Here is a 23,132-nt window from a genome sequence, read left to right on the forward strand (position 1 = left end):
CCAGTCCCAGTTAGTATATGTGTTTAAGTTTAGGCACGAAATTAGATTAGCAACAAATTTTACTGCAATTTCTTTTATTTCCAAAACATTCGTAAAAACAGTTTCCGTAATCTCTCAAGTGGTAATTGCGGTAATAACAAGTACAAGTTGTTTGATTTTTTTTCATAATTTCATTATTGTTTTACATATTAGGATATCCAGACCTCACAACAACTTTAATATCATCTAGACTTTCGTAAACGAAATAGACTAATTTATGGGGTTTAAAAATTTTTAAAGTTTTTAGCTATGGCTTGATTTGGTTATTTTGCTTATAACAATATAAAACATCGCAATAAATGCATTATAGTAAAACAATATTAAGCTTTTTATAGTCAGTCGTTAATTAATACACATAATTTCCAATAATAGAAAACAGTTTCATAGTAAGATATCTTTATGATTTTGTGAAGTTTCCAACTAATTTTATTGTTATCGCTTGGCTAAGAGAATTTATTCTTAAAAATAAAAGAAATTCCCGGACTTCAATGGGAATAAAAGTTGAGACGGGAAAAAAAATAAGTGCAATAACTTTCAATTATTGGTAAAATTCTCTCTATGATTTTGTGAATCTTTAAAACTATAATGAAAGCAAAGATAATAAACCCGATAATATCATAGATTAGATTACTTAAACATCAATGGAAAAGGACCTTAAATAACAGTTGCAAGTAGGTGTTATAACAGCTAGAAATTAAGAGTCATCAGAAAACGACTAATTGAAAAAGTTGATATTGTTCTAAACAATTAATCATTTTAATAATAGAAATAAAAACTTAAGTAATAAAAATATATATTATTTTGTTTTGTAAAAAACTCTTAGATTATAAATTCAAAACAGAAAATTCTATTGTTGGATAAAGTTCGAAAAGATAAAAATAAGTTTATCCATATCAGAAAAATACTAAAGTATCTATTTATAAAATTACTAGCAATTATATTCTTTCTACTTATTTACCATTTGTTGAATAATATTAATAAAGATACATATTTGTTTTATAGTTACTAACAAAATTATTATTTTTTGTTAGTAACTATTAAAAAATTTGCACAATAGTCTAAAAGGGTCCACTATTTTCCAATTATAGTAATAATAATATAATTTCAAATTCATTCTTGAATGTCCATAATAAAGTACAGTTATTGATTACTCCTACCTACGAATAAAAGCCATTTGAACATTATTTTAACTAATCATTGCAGGCAAGGTCAAGATAAACCTCAAGACGGTTGAAGACCTCACTTCAAGTTGTTATTATAGCTAATATATTCGTTAATAAATTTTTGTTTTTCTTTTTTTGATCTTAAAACTATTTGTAATATTTCTATAACAAATTTTTTAGTTAACAATGTCTTGCCTTCGATAAAGTAGTTTTTGATATAGCTAAAGTCACTTTTCAATAGTTAACTTCTTTTTTAAACCAATGATAAAGACGCAAATTTTTTTTATAATTATTATATATAATTCAGAAAATTCTCTTATCAGAGAATGAATACATGAGGGTAGTGCTAGCCTAGCGTTATAGGATGTAACTTAACGAATAGATAATTTAAGTTTTTATTCTTTTATATAGAAATATTGTTTACAGATAATTGGAACGTTTTTTAAATTGCAGTTATAGTCAACAGATAACATAAATATAATATCTGATTTTTCATGGGATTAATATTATTGTTAATATTATTATCTTAAAAAATCTATAAAACACTCTAAAGTCGATATATTCCGTAAGGACGGTACTCCTGCTTGTCATTTAAGATCTTTCTTGACGTCCCGCACCTTTCGAGTTCCAAGTCAGAGTTGCGTGAGGAATATCATCGTAGGTTTTATGCAGGGTATGACCAGTATAAGTGAGAAGTTTCGCGTTGGATGATGATATATCTTACATCGCGTGATGGAAACGATTTCTTGTTCTTCTTAAGCTTTTCGATAAATATATCAATTATTTAATATGCAAATTAAAATAATGTTAGGTTCGGTCTTCTGTTACTTTTCTGTTACTAAACTGTTAATTTGGTATTCCCAACAATTTTTATAGAAATTTCCTTTGATGTCACTTTCATGTTAGTATCCTATCTCAAAATAATTTGATGAAGACATTGTTAGTGACTCGAGTCAAATACTTCTTCAATGGTCGTCTTTTAAATTTTATAAATTTAATAATATCTGTGACATCTGTTTTACTTCTAATACTGTTGCATCTTATACGATCTATTCTAATTTTCCTTCTATCGCTTTGAGTATATGAATTGTCTTAGACACTAATAATTTATTAAGAAAAATATATATAGTTCTATTTGAGAATCATAAAATCCTAAAAACCCGCATTGATGAAAAATGTATTGTTATAGCGTAGTTTCTGAAATGTGTGTTCTGTAAATCCACATAATTAATATGTAGAAGTGATCTTACATTTAATTTTCATTTTTTTTCTTATAAATTATCAATCGACGTTCTTATATGCAAAATTTTATCCCTGTATTTGATTTTAAAAAATATCAAATACATAATTTGATAAATATATTTTATATCAATATATGAATATATAATAAATAATATTATAATATGCATAATAATAAAAAATAATAATAATATATAATAATAAAAAGTAATATATAATAAATAATATGTAATATAAATAATAATATATAGAAATAAGGATATAATATAATAAATATTAATATTATAATGTTCTTTATTAAATGATTGCTAACAGAGTAAATTTACATATACATTACATATATATATATATGTTACATATATATTAACATAGTACTAAGAGAGATGAGCATTATCATTAATAAGGTTACTTATTTATAGATAAAGGTCACCATTTTACAAATATAATAAATATTAATATAACATAATAATATAATATAATAAATATTAATATTATATAATACATATTAATATAAATATATAAATAAATTATTAATATAATATATATAAGATAATTAATATAATATAATAAATATTAATATAATATAATAGATATTAATATTATATAATAAATATTAATATAATATAAGAATCTATCAATTTAATATTCTGTTTCTATACAATCAATTCAAGTCCACTTGCAATTGTAATATAAGAATGCTTACATTTTTTTTAAATATATTTATATATTCCTAACTGATTTATCTTTACAGTTTCTATACAAATGTGAAAGAGAACATACATAATATGTCTTTTTGTCGACATCCGAATTTTAATTTCTTTATCCTCATAATCCCTATATCGTATATAAATATTAATATATTTTTCTGAATCATAGATAAAGACTGAAATAACTTTTCAGTTGATTAGAGAAAAATATTTTTTTTATATTTTGTAGTGAATTCGTTTCTTTGTTATAAGATTTTCAATACATTCTTATAGGTACCTTCTCTGTCACAATGCACCTAAGGTCGATTTTTACTGCCTGACAATTTCAAACTGTTTAATTAGTTAAATTCAATTCAATCCTATTTATATAACGATTACATAAGCAAGAAACGGTTTTCAGAATCATAAAATGGAAATTTTGTCATTTGAACGAACGCTGTATTTCGCTTATAGTTGAGATTTATTATGTACCTATATACAAGTTAATGTTATCTTTTTATCTTAAGACTTAGTAAACAAGGTTAATGCACATCTTTCTGTGTTTTTAATTTCATTTTATATATTACTTTGTAAGTGCAAACAAAGATTTTTTGGACTATTCAAATCTACAATCTACAATCTGCAGGTACCAATTTCTGTGTTCTACGAATTTTCAGCGTGGCTTACTTTGTGTGTGAAACGCTTTTAAGTCATTCTTAATGTGTTCTAAACATATTCGTTCGTTAAAGAGAATTCCATGAGTTGCCGTTATTAGCGCACAACAACAACAACAAGAACAACAACAATGTAACCAACATGAAGATAAAAAGTCACAGATACAAATGCGTCTACCCATATTCCGCTAAATACAATTTATCTCGTTCTATGGATTTTGCTTTATTGCAACGCGATATCTTTGTGTGTTTGCATTTCGATGTTGAGCTGGGTTTTAGTTATGCTTTGGTCAGTTTCTCTACATGTGACCTTCGCGGGTCAATCTGTTTCCTCTGCTCTCAAATTATAAATTGTCTTCTTCTTGGTTTTTTTGATGAAGTTCAGTTATTTGTCTGGCAGACACACCTTATATGTATCTGTGAATTTCCTCTTCATGTCTCTATGAATGCATGAAGAAATATCTAAATATCTCATACACGTGCTTTTAGAGTTTTTAGATTGTTCATTTGTATTGTTAATTTTTACGATCCTTCATTTCTTATTTCCATGTGGAAGATATATACATATTTATAAAAGTATTTGTATAGATTGTATGTTATATACGCACACATGCCTTACACACTATGTGTGTTGTTGTTTGGCAGATGGTTTTAGAGATATAAAAAAGGGTTTCGAATTTATTCATTTTATTCATTTTTTCTTTTTCCTTTGTTTTTGTTTTGTTTTTTTGAAAAAATCCAATATTTTGAGTGTAAAAAGTTTTGTTAGCAATTTTAAAAGTTTTTAGAAAATTGTGAAATAGAATATTGCTTTTTAGCTCTGCTGTATTGTTCCTTAAGTGAAGCATACAGACAAAGGTATTCTATTCGAAAAAACTTAATTGCATACTTAAGTTTAATATTTTACGTCAATTGAAACTCACAAATTAATGCGCATATTTTTGCACATTTTTCCAAATATTTTCTTAATTTTAGTCAAAATTGCAGGATACATTTTCATGCCGACAGACTCGAAATCGTGGAATATGATAAGATATAATATTATAGACGAATAAGTTAATTCGTCATGTAAATTATCATAATAATCATATAGCGGTTCATCATTCTAATACATGATTGGAGAAAAAAAAAACAAAAATTGAGAAAAAAAGTAATATATAATAATTTTAGAAAGTTTGAAAATATATTTGAAGTTAGTTTGGTTGATATAAGAAAGCCATGTAGACTTCCTGAAAACAATACAAGTCATTCTTGTAAATAAATTGCTTATTCTAGAATTTTTTTTAATTTTAAAAACTAAATATAATATAAACTCTTTATACAAGTCCATTTAAATTGGGTTCACACCAGATTACTGAGCATTCGGAGTGCTTGAGACATATTTTAAATATCAGAAAATGACTTATATATGTGTTATATATATATATTTATTTTAACAACAGAAACTGAAAAAAACTGCACTATGATTCACTGTTCATTAAGTTAATCCACAAATTAAATGATGAAACCATTGAAAAGCCAATAGAAGTATAAAAGCAAAAAATGCAGGTGTTAGGCGTATAAGTCATACATAACTCATAAATGTGTTTTATTTAACTAGACTATAATGTAGACATGTTCATAAAATGTGATTCGGATGAGCAAATATAATAAATATTTTATATTTTCCAATTCGGATACCAGAGATTTACTATAAGTAGTTTTTTTTTGTGTAAATAGGGTCAAAATGCATGAGGTACTAGTAAATCTCATACTTTAAAACACTATCAGCATCTCTCCGAAATGTTCATTTTGGAAATGTTATTACAGTACTTTAAAGTAGAATCCATACCCACTTATTAAGATTTTCAATTAAAAATCTGCATTCAGATATTACCTCGTATAGCATTAGATCATATTATTAGAACTTATCATATTTTCAAAATACTAAGATTATAAATCATATTTGTCATCATATGGTCCTTAGAAATCCTAAGTCCTAACATAGACGCTTTTAACTCTTACAAACTCAATCTTTTGGGCGATTGTACTTTTTTCCGTTTCTCTATAAGTTGCTAGTAAAAATAATTACAAATTTTTTATTAGCAGACAATTTCTTTATTTGTTTTATCATTTCTGTACCGATGTTTGTTGTATTAAGTTCGACAGATGTTTTATGTTTCGTTGATATTATTGAGGTAGTGCTTTGCTAGGTTCCTGATTAGTCTGGGATCATTGGTAATAAAACTGTGATCTGACTCGAGAAAATTATGTCACTCGTGCAGACCTGATGACATTAGGTTTATTATGAAATTATATGTTTTAAAATTAAGACCTTAATTAATAATTTAATAATAATTGAGAACTACCACTTAGTTTTCCACATTAGTTGGCATCATCATCATCATAAAATGTGGCTGGAACAGGATTTGCCAGATCTGTTCAGACAAACGTTCTACTAATCTATCAACTTTGTTTATAGAAGTATGAACAGAGTCTGTTTACAGAATTTTTTACAATTGAGACTATAATATAACATATGGTTAGATAACAATCGATAAACATTATCAACGGTGCAATAAATCTAATTATTGTCAACGAAAGTGACAGTTCTGTGGAAGTATTCATAGGATAGGTGCCAGTCTGTAGGAAAATTTATCCAGACAATTTCACAAAGAAATGTCTTTCCTTATTAGAACAAAGTTGTGGTTATGTGTGAATAGGGCATATTAAACTATAAAGTTTATTTTTAAATATAAAAAAAAATGGTTTTATATTTATATATATTTACAAAATGTACATATAAACTTAAAATATTAATACCAATATTAAAATATTACACATATTTTAGAAAGTTGAATACTATTATAGAAAATCTTATCATTTGTATCTAAGTATTGTAAATATTGATACTTAAGTGTCATCGCATTATTTTGAAGGTCAACATTTAAGTTGCAATTGGTGACTTTGAACTCTAAATGATTGTTTTAGCCGCTGTCTGTCTTCTTCTCATCTACCTGCCACTTCTTTCATATCACATACTCATATAACCTGCATTTGTTTACACTATGAGTGATATAGTTTTAATATGAAATTGTTTCTTTGTGGTAGGGTAAAAGCCGCTGTGGTTCTCAAAAAATTAGGCATGCAAATCACGTTATGCGTAAAAGATTAATGATATCTGTGACTTGGAGATGGTGTTAAAATAATTTTAATTTTATTATTCACATATTGGTTAGTCTTACCGGTGTAAGTTTCTATATATATTTAAGAGAACAGATAATCTATGTTCAGTCATCGGTAATTCAAAACCTGTTAAATGTTGAATGAAATTTTATCGTACACATAAAAACCATTTAGACTATTGTATTGCAAAAAAAATCATTTTAATACACAAAAACAATTTTTACTGAATCTGTTATACACAATATAATAATTGCATTTTTGCAATAAAAATTGGTAAGATGTTCAATAAAGTGTAAACGAAATATAGATATTACAACCCGTTTTTCAAGAAATCCGAATAAATGGCTTCAATGTGTAAATTTATCTTTTATAATCAAGTTTGATCTGTCATGTAAGTTAAATTATTTAAAATTGTCTTTTCTTATTTAATTTCCAAAAACTGTATAATTGGAGATCTTAGATAACATAATAATATAATTTTATATATAAAATATATATGATCCCTGCGATCCCAAGCCTATAGGCCCATTGCGTTACCGTATATTTAAAAACTCAGTGGCTAGAACCACTTAGAACCTTTGACAAAGCTTATAATATTATTATTCAGAGGAAAGTCTCGTAGTTCGCCAAGATTCTCAAAAAATATAACCCCTAAAGTAATAAGGCGGCGCCGCGCACATGCTAGGCAAAAACAAATCAGATGGGAGGCATTTCTATCATCCTCTCCACAACTGCGGCTGGTATGATAGAAAGAGAAATTTAGTTTTTACTAGAATGGGTACCTAGACTATATTATAAAATGACATAAGTTCTCAATATTTTTTTGTAGTTATTCATTTTAAACATGCCTGCTTAGAGAGATATTGGTGTTAAGTCTCAGAAGTGTTGATGATTTGACTATTTCAAACACGACCGAAATTAGATATGCATTTGTATAATGATCATATATTTTTAAAAGTTAATAAGAATTAATTTTTGGTCATTTAAAATGGGTATAAGGCAGCCTCTTCAATTCACATAACCCAAAACGGATTGGTCTAACTATAATTAATTTGAAAGTATTCTCGAGTGAACTGTTGAACCCAAGAATTGTAGTTAAATTTTCCATGCATATGGTAGGGAGCTGTACTCCTAAAATAATTTTGGGGAGGTGATAGTAATTATTTATATAATCAAATTATAATAATTATCACTTGTTTACTTTAGTTGCCACAACAACCCGTTGACGATCTATGACCTCAATCAGTACTCATATTTCTCCTATTTTCTCTTTTTCGTTTACACTTTCTCCAATGTTTTACATCAAATGTGAATAGTATGCTCTCAACTTTGTCGTACCATTAGAGATACTGACTTTACTAACGTGATTTTTCTCCGATTACAATCTAGAATAAATGCAATAACATTACAAAACCAGTAAGGTTAACTTAATTAAACTCATTTTCATTATGTTCTGGATGATGAAATGTGGTGAAAGCTGAGTTTATGCCAAAATGATGAAAATCACTCTCTCAGTACATTATTAATCATTGACCAATGATATATTGCCAGACTGTAAGCATTACTTTATCGATGTGTGTATCGATTTAATATATTTTAACACAATCTGGAGACGTCTAGTTTAATTAATTATATAGCATATAATTTTATATCTTTGTTTATACATTACATTTTTAAACTTAAAGCTTCCTCTTAATAATGATCGTAATTTGAAAATATATAATAATTAAAATTATTAATGCAATAAAGTTTTATTTCTGTTAAATTAAAATTCTACAAATTATACATAAAAATATTGTTATTTGGTATATATGTAGACCATACCGCATAGGTCTTCATCATTATACATGTAAATTAACATGATTCATATCCATTGTTTAGTCCATTTCGTCAACGTATTTCTGTATTTTGGTTTAAAAATAGATATAATCTATAATTATTTGTTTATGTTTATTATTTTATATATCCATAATTTCAAATCATAATCATAAAAAGTAATTCCTTTACGTTGCTGTAGTCTGTTGCTGTTCCGTATTTACTGAAGCAGTAGTTGAAACTTCGGCTTTCTCATTAATCGCCAACCATGGACATCGTTTTTGTAATTCTAAACGATACCTAGGATGGCTTATAGCATATACGAACGGATCTACGCAAGCCACCATTTTGCAAGCGCAGGCAGGAATCATAGTTACACCGGGTGTCAAAAGACTTCTGTCACCAAATGCCCCAATAAGAGACATAACCCCATATGGTGTCCATGAAACGAAGAACAAGAAACATATCGTAATAGCTGCTTTGGCTATACGTATCTCAGCTGTCTCTTTACTCTTATCGACATTAGACCGCAATGATTCCACATTCATTTTTTTCGCTTGTTCTCGTAACGCTTTTTCATGTGAGAAGACATGTCCAACAATTTGGCTGTAGTAGTAGACAATCAGTGAAGTTGGGCATACAAAACTAAAGAAGAATATGGTGCCAACAAACAAACGTGTATCGAAATTATCGGTTAAATAATCGAATGTGCATGATGTCAAGTAACCCTCTGCAAGAACAAAGAAATTTTTTTAATTATTTACAATTAAGTTAGGCGTGGAGTAATAAAAAGTGACTCTTTATGAAGTGATGACTTTTTTTTTATTGAAGTCAATATGAATAAATACTTCATTTAGTGAATATAATGTAAGCGGTGTAAATATAATTATTTGTTATTAATTATTATATTGATTTCGATTCGATTTTAGCTTTTAAATGCTTGTAAAAGTATTTCGTTATATGTACTTTTGTGGAGAAAAATATACGAATATTATGCTTGTATACCCACTGGAATTAATTACTGACATTATTATTATTACGTTAATGAAAGAGAAACATTATTATTCAATAAACAAAATTAGTTGTGAATACAATAAAAATTAATCATTTTCTCCATTATATTTTAGCTTAAAAGTTCACTGAATTAGTTTTAAATATCAATATATTAAGTAACTTAAATATTTTATAGAAAGGTTTCGAACGTATTTTAGATATGAATTTAACATAATTAAATGTCTAATACTTCTCTTATAAAACTATATACTGTAATTCATAATTGCACCAACAATATTAATGTTTCGTATCAGTCTTATAACCCGATCACAGCGAGGTCGTGAGAAGTAATGAAGTAGTGATGGTTGTCTATATGATATAACGTATTATAATTTATGCAGATGTATATACATTTTTATACACTTAGGATTAAGTTTATTTTCACCTTATATAAATATAATAAATACATCCTTAACATACCATGCAATTTAAGTCAATTTCTGATAAACATTTATTTTCTAACATTTCTCTTTAAAACATTAAGTAATATTTATTTTTTCGCCATGTATGGGTAGGTCCTACCAAATTCAATGCCACTATCCCAACGCTTACATATTTTGACGTCTGACTTCGATATGTATCTGAAATTTGTCTTTGAAGTGGCGTCTATGCCAGTTGAGTTGACTTTTTTTTTGCCAAAAAAACTTGCAAATCGACGGTTTTGTGCCATCGCAGAATACTCACAAGTATAATTTCAAAAGCAACTGATATACACACATTGGTTAACATTCATGAGGATTAAATCTAAGCATCTAACGTGCAATTTAATCTGTACATTTGTTAAATTTATGTAGATAGATTATTAGTTAGTGGCTTTCTAACGATAAGACTTTGTAAAGATATATTTGGAGACTTCTATTTGGAGACTCAAGAAGAATATATAATATTAAGTTGTATTTTCACATAATATAAAGGTTGAGTCAAGATATTCGAAAGGATAGCTATAATCGAATGGATGGTTAATTGTTGGTTCTAATATAAACTCTGGTCCATTTTATTTTTTATAATACTTTTGCATTAAATTTATTTTGTTAATTGTAAAAATTATCTAGTATAAGTTATTAAATTAATACAGATTTTATAAATATCCCAAATACTTTTTACTTGGTTTAAATTGTTTTATATTTTAAATTTAGTCTAATTTAGTTTTCATTGAAATTAAGTTACTTTTAATTCTTATTTATTATACAATTTCATTTAGTATTTTTGAATATTATTTTTTGTTTTTGTTTTGTTATATTTTCTTTTATTTGATTTTATTATTTTATGCGATTTTTTTTAAAACTTCATGAAATTTATAAAAATAGCAAGAATCCAGTAAATTGTATGTATCATATATCATTCTAATTACATTCTTAATACATTTGATATATATTTTTCATAAATGATTTTAGTAGTGGAACGATTTTGTTCTTAAAAACATAACTTTTAACTTCTCATATATATAGTTATATTTTAAAAATATATAACTAATATATAATATATGAATATATAGATACTCCATTATTTTTAATATATCTGAGGATTAAATTAATTTACTATAACTTTTAGTAATAGTACTAGCTGTAACCCAAAAAAATATCCATTAAAAGATACCTAAAATCCAATTAAAATATGGCTGGAGACAATAGACTAATTCCCTTTGATTTCCCTGGTTGATTATGATTTCATAACAATTTTCACATACTAAATACTTTTAGAAACATTTATTATATTATTTCTCTTACTCGATTACTTAAATTATAAATCAATTTAATATAATTTATTAAAAATACCTTTCCAGAAATTAGCATATGTACAAATTTCGATATAATAGCTTCTGAACATAGCTAGAAAAAAGTTATCAACATTATAGGGTCTGTTGTTGGTTAAGTTAGACTTTTCTTACAGGCTATACTTTCGAAATAATAAACTACTGATGCATTAGTTAAATTATTTACATTAATAAATTTCCTTAATTTTTATACCCATTAACCCATAATAATTTTAGCTCAAGAGATATTGTATTTAATACATAAAAATCAATGTACAAATAAAGATGTTATCCAAACATATGATTTATAAAATTTTATTTACTGCAGGTTTTTTTGGTGTTAAACGTATCTAACGGCACCTTACTTTAATTCAATTAGTTATATGAATATAAATATATATCACATATATTATGTATTGATATTATAATATACTATCATAATATTAATATCAATCTTATAAATAAATATTGCCTTGACAAGCTAAATCTGCTGGGCGCATTAAATCAGGTGTCGATTCTCTGGGTACCTGGACATACTGGCGTACTCGGAAACGAACACGCAGACAAACTAGCCATGAAAGGAGCAGCCACACCGATGATGGGAGCCGGAAACTTTCTGTGGACTAGAACATAGTACGCTTCTTTCTCTCACAGAAATAAAGGAGAACCAGAACAAAAAGGATTACTGGGATAATATACCATGATTAATACAATCCAAATCACTTATTGGTACCTATAACAATAGGAGATACCAGATTTGTATAAACCTATCAAAAAAAAAACTTAGAATCATCACAAAAATCTTAACAGGGCAATGTAAACTAAAATACCACCTTGTGAGAGTGGGTATACATACGGATGCAAACTATAGTTTCTGAGAAAATAATGATGAGTCAGCCACACATGTGCTGTTAAAATGGGAATGTATATTCCTATTGAAGAGGCAAAGAGGCAATAAAACTCTGTAAAGTAGGTTCTATATTACTTTTTATTGACGCAACAAGGTTTAGAGACCAACTCTAAACCCAGAAGGCGGCACAATAAACCCGACGGTCTCAGTGCTACATCCCTTAACAATAAAATTAATAAAATATATATTATTGATCATTATTATTAAAACTCGATATACATACGTTTTTTTTGTTTTTGTTTTTGTTTTTTGAGCTAACGTAACGCCTTGTATAAATATGTAAGATATTCCTTTGTATATCACATATAACAATAATAACTGATTAATAATAACTGAATAACTGCAATAACTGATTGCAGTTTTTATTAAAAACGTGAAAAATATTATTTCGTCACAATATATATGTTGTTCTATATTTTAAAATATATATTCAATATGGCAAAGAATATATTCAACGAAGTAACGTAATGGAGAGACAATAAGCCATTGTTGATGTTTGAAAATATTTTTTTTTTTTTTAATAAAGAGGAATTTAAGATTGCAAATCCTATTAAAATCTGCCAAAGTTTTAGTGCAAATCAGTGTGCTAGACCACTTATTCAGTGTTACGCATTCTATATATTTCTATATGATAAAATAAAAATATAATTTATATATTACTAAATAAAAATTTATCAGTACAATTTTGATTAACAATTTTATTTCTTTTTCCAGTAAAATCCAACGAATGAAATGCAAACAAGAATCCTGACTTTGGACTTTTAAATAAAACATATAATAGACTAATCAACGTAACAGCACTACCAAAAATTTAGCTAATAATATAACTTAAACAACATTAATAACAGAAAGGCTAACATACAAGGAACCATAGTATATTTCGTTTTGTGACCACACCGCCAGTTAACTGCCAAATATTTTTTGTTATTACACAACGCAAATCAATTCAGTTAAATTGTCAATAAATTTGCAACAATAAGCCGAACTACAGAAGACATAGACATTCTAAATACTTACACTAAAACCAAAGTCAATATAAATACAATAACAACGATTACAACACATCTGGTGTTATCATTATTCTTGTACGCTTTAGCACCAAATTTGGTAACCAACTTTAATCCATCACATATAGACCAAAACCAATGTCTAACAAAATCAACCCTAAACGTCGTGATACACCGACTGTTGTTGGCACTGGTACTACTATCAGCAATACTTCAGCAAATACATCATCATCCTCCAGCTCATCACTTTCGTCCGCCGGGGGCGGTGATGGTGGTATGTCTGCTGATTTGACTTCTCTTTTCGAATGTCCGGTGTGCTTTGATTATGTGTTGCCACCAATTCTTCAATGCTCTAGTGGTCATCTAGTTTGCGTTTCATGCCGATCAAAGCTCACCTGCTGTCCAACATGCCGCGGCCCCTTGGCTAACATACGAAATTTGGCAATGGAAAAGGTGGCATCGAATGTGAAATTTCCATGTAAACATTCAGGTTATGGTTGTACAGCATCACTTGTTTATACTGAAAAAACAGAACACGAAGAAACATGTGAACGTCGCCCTTATTTGTGTCCCTGCCCTGGTGCTTCATGTAAATGGCAAGGACCTCTCGATCTAGTCATGCAGCACCTAATGATGTCGCACAAGAGTATAACAACGTTACAAGGCGAAGATATTGTTTTTCTTGCTACCGATATTAATTTACCTGGCGCAGTCGATTGGGTGATGATGCAATCATGCTTTGGTCACCATTTCATGCTCGTGCTTGAGAAGCAAGAAAAATATGATGGTCATCAACAGTTCTTCGCAATCGTCCAATTAATAGGTTCACGTAAAGAAGCTGAGAATTTCGTTTATCGTTTAGAACTGAATGGCAATAGACGCCGTCTCACATGGGAAGCAATGCCTCGTTCAATACACGAAGGCGTCGCTTCTGCTATACACAACTCTGATTGCTTAGTATTTGACACGTCTATAGCACAGCTTTTTGCCGATAATGGAAATCTTGGTATTAACGTAACTATTTCGATTGTTTAAGCTGTTTAACACCACACACTACTACTAATGCATACAAACAATCGACTTTAATGATTTATATAGTAAAAACGTTTCTAAAACGATTTGTCTGAAAAGTGATTTTATGACTTATTTTAACTTTGTAACTAGAATTATGCATAGTAATTATTTCGATGTAAAACTTTACAATTCCATAAGTAAAAATATGAATATGCTACTCTACTTTATTGTATTTACGTCACAAAATAAACATCTAGTAGAATAATAATTTGCCTTTAGATTTATAATGCATAACCACTAAAATATTTTTAAAATTATTATTACTTGATTTTTTTTTATTATTATTACTTCATAAAGTTCATAAATATTGACTTCTATTTTAATTATTTTAAATCTTTTGTTTATTTTGATTTTGTATTTATATATTTTTATTTATATTTTTTATTTCAATTCTTTTATTTATATTGGTTTAAATTCATTAAGTTCTATTTTATGTATAAGTTAAACTTAAAACATTTTAACATTTCTAATATTATCACTGCGATAATTTAATTTATAATTTAAAAACAAATAACTATTTCACTTGAAACTATTATTAATTATATTATATGATCTATAAATGATATATATTATTTTAATCAATTTTTTTTTTTAATTTGAACGTAGTAAATAATTTTATTTTTAATGGTTAATAAGAACAAAGAAAGCAAAGGATTGAAATTAAATAATAATTGTACTTTTCACATTATAAAACAAAACCTAAAATCTATTAGGTACTTATCATTGTTTTTTTTTTTTTTAATTGTTAAGAGAAATGAGTCTAAATTTTTATATATGTTTTGTTATTTATAAAAAATCTCAGTCTCATAAGTTTAACTAAAAATTATACTTTATAAACATAATATTTTAGAAGACTATAAGTTAGTTTTTTTTATAAAGTTATCTGAATTGTAAAATCATTATTTTATTAAGTTTGAAAAATTTAAAATGTAATCAAATCATTATTATTTTATTTTTAATATTATAGAAACTATAACATGAAGACCGCAAAAACATTTAAAAATTTAATTTGTTATTGAATTGTATTATCTAAAAAGTATGACTTGAAAATTGTCCCTACGAACTATATTATATTGTTGTATAACTTTTATATTTTATATAAAAATTTTGTTTTATTTTATATAAAATTTATGTCTTATTTTATATAAAATGTGCGGTCCAATAAATCAAAAAAGTTAAATTTTAAAAACAATATTATTGAAAAGTACAAATTTTGTTTCATATTTAAAGTTTTCTTTCATATTTAATTTAAAAAGTAAAGCACTTAAAATGTATATTGTTTTAAACCAAAACTACAAAGGCAATTATTTTAAAAGTTTTATTAGCAGAAAATTTGTCAGCCAAAACTTGCTATGAAAATTTATATTGCAGGTTTTTGGCAACTACAAAAAATTTATATGTCATTGTAAATAAGTTGGTGTTGCAACAAATTTGCTAAAAACTTGACAGTGTAGTCTTTAAGTTAATAAATTAATATCAGAAAGGAAAGGAAAATTTATTGTAACATAATACTATACACTGGAAATGTATTTATTCGTTATGGATTTTAAAGTAAACAGTGTTTTTAAGAATAGATATTTGTAGTGAAACTCCCTATTTGCGATTAGATTTGTCGATAAGAAAGTATACCTTTCTTTTACATAAACGCTTTCCTTTTTATTTGTAAATATAATTTTCCGAAAAGGATAAAATTGCACAGTGCCGAATCAGATCCATTGTTGTAGCTTGTCGATGTATGTAATGCAAATAGATGGGGCCTAACTACAAAGACTTATTTTTAAATGCATACGTTTATATTAGATGATTTTACTAAAGATTACTAATTTTAAAAACTTCTATTAAACTGTACCTGTTATTAAAAAGTTCTGTTTACTAAGGAATCCATCTTGTATATTCTATAAATTTCGAATTTTTTAGGTTTAAAATTATTTTTAATCATAGTTGTTGATATGTGTAATTTGTTTTTAATATTGATAAAATATCAATTGTTACATATATAATTAAATTGCGATTTTTTATGAATTTTTTTAAACAGATCTAAGATTTCGAATGTTTATCGAATTGACTAAAATCATTTAAACGTTTTATATGGTTGCTTTAAAATCTGAAAGCTCATACCTAGTTTTCTTCATTGTTATTAAAGAAGTTTACTTCGCAATATAACAATGTATAAAACAAAGAAATAAACCAATTTAATTCTGGATAAAGTGTCCATATTAACTGAACGCTTACGCATTTTCTTAAAAGTAAAACTTGTGATAACTATGTAGTAGTAGTTATTGCCCAATATATATTGAACTTTTTACTAACAAACATTATTGAACCAATGTTCAATTTAAATTTGTTTGTAGTTGTTCTAAACCTGATGATGGTTCCATGCCTTTAATTGGCTTTCAAAAAGATTGATTATTAATTATTCTTCATTCATTCTCTATTTATTGTATAAAGATACATAAAGAATGTGACCCACTTTACACATTTTTCACATTCGCAACAAATTAGCTATCAGTTATATACGAGTATATCTCTATATAGGCATCAATTGCAAATTACTTGAAACAAGTTTACCTCGCTTAGAAAGAAAGTTAAAAAAATAGTATAGTTGCATAGTATAAACAGGATGATTTAATGTTAGACGCGTAGCTGCTTTAGTATTCCTTTCAAGTCAACAGGTTTTACTAATAAAATTACATGTTTTATATTAAATTTGTTTAACATACATACAATTAATTTTACTCCATAAGATCGAATGTTAATATCTACTGTTTTGATTTGCAACTATAGGTTATTGACTTTACTAATTAAAAAAAGAAATTATTGCACTGTACATCATCAGTTTAATGATATGGTTTTATGTAAATCTAAAAGACTTCAATTAAATTTTAAAATATGTACAAATTATTTACATAAATTAAAGAAAAGTGCTTATTACAAATTATTACTAATTTAAAATTTGAAAAAAAAAGAAAATTCTTTAAACATATACATATATTTAAATTGTAATTTCAGTCAGAAGTTTTATATCGAAATAATTTTGTGTAATTAATCTTTAATTTAGTAGCAATCATTTTTGATTTATATGCATTGAAAAATGAATTCTTCAACTAATTTTACTGATTTATAAATAAAAATAATTTTTTTTATTAGTTTTCTACTATTTTTAGTATTAAATGTAGATATTTTAAATCATTAATCATATATTTATTAAATTAAGAACATCTCATTTTTACACAAACACTTAGCACTTTCAGTTTAAAAGTGAGTCTTTGAATTTGTATAAATAATATATATAATTTTGTTTATGTTTTTCTAAATATATTAAAGCAAATAAATTTGTTTATGAAATAAATAATATTATAAGAAAAGACAAAAAATAATAGTACTAAGCAAAAATAATAAACAAGTGAACGAAATTTTTTTTGTACATTACATGAATTGAATTTGAAATAATATAAGAAAATTACACAAATAAATCAAAACAATAAAAATAATGTAGGTATATATATACATATATATAAAAAAACGCTCACAATTAAATATGAAATAATAAATAAATATAAAAAATACAAATTTATATATACATAATACGTATAGGTTAGTCGATCTCTTATAAATAATATAATTATGAAACAAATTAATACAAAAATAAATTTAAAAAAAAGTAATTCTTTTTTCATTTTTTAATTATTAAAATATAAGAATTAGAAGATATTTTAAATGATATTTTAGAAGATTGGAAGATATTTTAAATAAAGCTGTTTTAAATACCGTAAAATATCTATCATAAGTTTAAAAATAATGTTTGGATAATTAAACCAATAGATAGATATTCATAAGACCATTGCTGATGGATGTTTGACAGTATCCAAAACAACTAAAATAATTTTAATTTAATTTAAAATTAAATTAAATTATTTGAAATTAATTTTTAGTACAACTTTAAAAGTAGTAAATAATATGATAATAACATTCAAATTGCATTGACTAGAAAATCATTTATTTGAACAATTAAAATAAGATCTTCCAGTACCCAATTAATATCAGTAATTTAATATAAGCTAGAGGAATGTAAAAATTGAAGAGCAAAAGAAAATTAAATTAGGAGCAGAAGTAAGAAAAGTTACTTATAAAAGAAGTATCTTATTATTATCAGCCCTACAGCCAGGTTCTAATCTTAAGTTTCTTGAACAAATCTCCTCACTGATCAATATAAGCTGATCTCATTCAGTTGAGCACTCCTAGAAATCACCCAATACATGTCGGATTTATTTAAATTTAAAAACAATTTATGTATCAAGAATTATCTGACAATTTTTAGAAGAGAAAATAAAAATCTCAAGAACTATATAAACTCTAAGGTTTTTAGGAAGGTATTAAAATTACAACATTAGGATTATAAGATTAGAATTTTGTTGAAGAATCTGACAGATTACAGAACTTGTGCAATAACAAGAGTTAAATCATATGAAATAATATTAATCCCACCCATGTAATCATCTTGCACATCCTTCCATGTTATCTGCTTACAGGTTGCAGCGGTTTACAACAACAGCAAATAATTTTAATAAATAGAATAAGATACGAATAAATGAGTTATTGATTTGTATATAGCAATATCTTAAAAACTAAGATATAGTGAATCAATTTTTTTGTGTTATGCAAAAATTTCTTTGTAGAGCCAATTACTTTGAGAAATCTGTCCACAAAAGTAAATAGCCTAAACCGGAAACCTGCAAGGTAACAAAGCGCATTGTAAAAGAATTTGACAGTGGACTGGCGCATTTTATGATCGGGTTCATTATAGCGTATAACACAGGTGGCCACCACATGTCCTCCAACCTATCAATCAGCTGTCAAATTTTAACAATATATATCACTTTAACAGATAAAGTGTCCAGCATTCTCAATAACTAGATTAAGATTGTTAGATTATGATGACTTGAGCATATGTGATATTCATGCTCTTTCTAGATTCATAAGAGGAACTAAAAAAATCGAATTAGAGCCAAACCATGAACCATGATCCCGCCATAAAAACGGTAAATTCAAAAAAATTAAAGGTATTTCTCGAATAGTAAATAGTAATAGTATTTTATAAGAAATAAGAGACAGTAAATGTAACGCATTATAGTATTGCAAGAAACAATAGATGACACAAAATATCTTTTAATAATAATAACATATTCTGCCCATAAAATGTGACCAGATATTTAAAAGATTTTTAAAGCTTCCAATGGTTTTTTTTTTCATAATAAAAATCTGAATCAACATTAACCTAACAGATATTATAATGAAACTATTATCTAATAACAGGAATTATATCTCAACATATATCATTTAAAAAATATGATTATATTAGTAATTACCTGGTACAAAACGTCCCCAAGTTTCGGTAGCACAAGCAACCACAAAAGGCGTAGCATACATATAGATAAATATAATCATCAGTATAGCTTTGCCATGGGTCATTTTTCCTTCCATTGGTCGTGTGATGACATTGTAACGATCGTAGGCAATGAAAGCATTTGTAGCAGAAGCGCCTATTCCCGTATAAGAACCAATTATACCAAAAATCTGGCAGCCCCAATTGCCAAGCGCAAATCCTTTATGAAATGAATTATAGATGAATATTGGTGTTTTGCTCATCATGAAGAAGTCACAGAGAGCTAAATTTATGACAAGTATGTTGGACGGTGTACGCAATGATTTGGCACTGTAAAGAAATAATATAATTAATTTAAGTTAGTAATCATTACATTAATCTTAATCTTGTGTCCAGACTTCCAGTCACTAATTAAATTCAATAAACACAAAAAACTGGGTCCTCGAAATTGAAGTTCTGTCACCACCCATTCGGCGCTATAGTTTTTTGTTGTTGTGCTTGTTACGTTCAATTAGCGACTAGAGATCTGAATACATGATCAAGATTAATGCATAATAGAACTTGATAATTTGTTATTAAACATATATTTGTATGATAACTTACGCGGAAAAAACCCATATCACAAGTCCGTTTCCCGTTAATGATAATAATGCGAAAAATATATAAAGAGTACCTAAAAGATAATGCATAGAATCCGGCGGCTCAGTATATTTTAGCCAATGTTCTGGTATATGACGTAGCTCATCGGGTGGCACATTCCAACCAATAAGACGACCCTCCGAGCCGACTCTACAAATAATACATAAAAAAAATTAATATATTATGAGAAAACGGTGTTAAAAGAATATAAAAAAAAGAAATTAAAGAATGTTTAATTATATACCGTGCTTGTGGGCGCAAAACTGTTGATACATTTCCATATAAATTGGTTATATTATAGTCCATAACTCCGGCCGACGCTCCGGTTCACTAACTGTTTGGCCAACAATGACAGAAGTGCTTGCTAACAAATGCGCAGCTTTTATAGAAAATTTGCAGTTCTAAATAGAATAACTTTTTTTTTGTAATTGTTTAAAAAATTGTCGGATTTAAATGGATTAGCCAACGGTTAAACCTCGGCTGGTTGGTATTTGCTGATTAAGCTTTTTTTTAACAGTGATTTGTTTGGAATTTTTGTAGGTCAAATCCAACAACAGATTAGTTGAATAAGTAACTATTTTAAGGGTAAGTTCTTTCACCTTGTATATGTGATTTTATATAACCGAATTTAATTATTATATAAGTCAGTAGCAAAGTAGTGATCAATAATATTAAGTATATTATTTTACATTGACGGTGAAAAGAAAGCTAGGTTAGAGCAAAAACTTTAACATTTTTAGTTAAATAAATGAATTAGTGAGTGAACTGAGTTGACTGTTTAATAGTTATAAATATATAAACAGTTTATTATAAAATATTTATAAGTCGTGTTGATTATTTTTAAAATATTGGATAACTGTTTGTAACAAGGTGGAGTAACTTAACTTTTTACGGGATCATTGTGTAAATAAAGTGTTCAACTAAAATTATTAAAATTCATTTAAAATACACAAATTTTGACATTAAAGATGTGTCTGATTGTTTGAACTTTTATTTTTTAGATTATAATAAAAATATTAAATAATAATAATAACAAAAAATAGTTTTTAAATAGAAGCATATGTTAGTTAGTTAGTTGTGGTGGAGGGAGGACGAATCCTCTCCAATTAGCTAAAAGAAAAAGGAAAGCCGTTTTGATTCCACAAAAAATAGTGGGTAGTAGATAGAGGGTCAACCTAGAACCAGCCAGAGGCATTAAGAAAGGGAAGAATCTGGCTAATGCTAATGCTGAAGATATCGCTAAGTGAGTTGAAGAAGGGGGCCCCCAGAAGCTTAAACCTAGTTCTGGCCAGACCTGGACAAAAACACATCAGGTATTCTGATTTCATTTCTTCAAGAGCTGGTAGACACGTACTGCAAGAGGTACCACAGGGAAGCATATACCACAGGAATATCTCAGATCTCAAAAGTGAAATACCAGTTCTTAATAGGTGAGATACCAAAGATAGTTGGAAAAGTTAGTCAGAAAAATCTGCGAACATAAAAGTCAAGTACGACTTTGCTGACTCTGAGCGCTGACTCAGTGCTTTAAATTTGGCAGGGCACGAGTTCGATTCTAGGTATTTGTAGTCTGAAAAAATTATTTACAAATAATTAAATAGAAGGATTATTTTGAAAACTACTGATGATGGATATTTGGCAATACTCGAAGCAACTGTATGATCAGCCAAAAATTCAATTAATTAAAATAATATAAAAAGAAATTTTTGTTGTTGTAGTTCATTACTTTTTAAAACTTTTTTATGAAATATACTAATTTCTATTAAATATAATAGTTACTTCCATCTTAAAAATAATGTTAAATTACAACTTATATTGACAATATATTTATTTCCGATATATTTTTAAAAAATAATAAAAGGTAGTTAAAACTCAATTTTTTGTGTTCTACCTATTTACCTATTTAGCTATAGTTCTTGAGATGATCTTGAAGACGAATCATACTCCTCTACATATCTCTTCTGCCACAGATCTGAAGTATTTTAAAATGTGGATTTCGTAAATTAAAAACAAAAATTACGACAATAATTTGTTGAATAAATCTTATTATAAATTTAAATAGTTTGAAAAAAGAAATAATGCTTCATTTAGCGAAAAGTATTGTCTAAATGTTAAAATGGTCATGATCCCCCTTTAATAAGATACTGCTGTATCCTGCTATCCTGCTAAACTTTTAGTTATTCTGCTGTAAAATTAAAATTTTGAAATTATTTGGTAACATTTAAGTTATTTTTATTTATTATTATTTTTTTTAATTATATCTAATGTAAAACCGTTATGTTTATTTAACTTATTATATACATATGTATGTAAAAAATATTTTGAGATATTAAGAGATTGTTATTACTATAACAGTTTCTAACAAAGAAGTGTTGAACCAGTTGTAATATGTATTATAAGATATTAAGATTATTAAATTATTTTAGTAAATAATTGAATAAACAGTTACTTCTCTCTCTCTCTCTCTCTCTCTCTCTCTCTCTCTTTCTATCATATTTTACATTTTTTTTGAATTTTTTTTCATTTATATTG

At 26.7% G+C, this 23,132-nt stretch overlaps 2 protein-coding genes across 8 annotated transcripts in view; one reads left to right on the forward strand and one right to left on the reverse strand.

Annotated features, from left to right (window-relative positions):
• The window catches only part of LOC119673279 (E3 ubiquitin-protein ligase sina), a 27,737-nt gene extending 12,940 nt beyond the window's left edge, over nucleotides 1-14,797 (forward strand). For 6 of the 7 annotated variants that reach the window (XM_038084539.1, XM_038084543.1, XM_038084544.1 and 3 more), the window contains one exon: nucleotides 13,212-14,797. In XM_038084539.1, coding sequence (XP_037940467.1) covers nucleotides 13,643-14,539 — 897 coding nt within the window. In that variant the 5' untranslated portion in view covers nucleotides 13,212-13,642 and the 3' untranslated portion in view covers nucleotides 14,540-14,797. Of the gene's footprint in view, nucleotides 1-11,120; nucleotides 11,159-13,211 lie in introns of those variants that run through there. The other variant, XM_038084545.1, reaches the window with a different exon arrangement.
• On the reverse strand, nucleotides 8,711-20,959 carry LOC119673278 (opsin Rh3-like). Its single transcript, XM_038084538.1, has 4 exons — nucleotides 20,845-20,959; nucleotides 20,565-20,750; nucleotides 19,945-20,291; nucleotides 8,711-9,511 (listed from the first exon to the last, which is right to left on the reverse strand). Exons 1-4 carry the CDS (start codon nucleotides 20,904-20,906, stop codon nucleotides 8,970-8,972), a joined length of 1,137 nt encoding a protein of 378 aa, XP_037940466.1. The 5' UTR covers nucleotides 20,907-20,959; the 3' UTR covers nucleotides 8,711-8,969.
• Nucleotides 20,960-23,132: the final 2,173 nt, after the last annotated feature.

This window comes from Teleopsis dalmanni, chromosome 1, assembly GCF_002237135.1.
Source record: "Teleopsis dalmanni isolate 2A chromosome 1, ASM223713v2, whole genome shotgun sequence".
Lineage (NCBI taxonomy): Eukaryota > Metazoa > Arthropoda > Insecta > Diptera > Diopsidae > Teleopsis > Teleopsis dalmanni.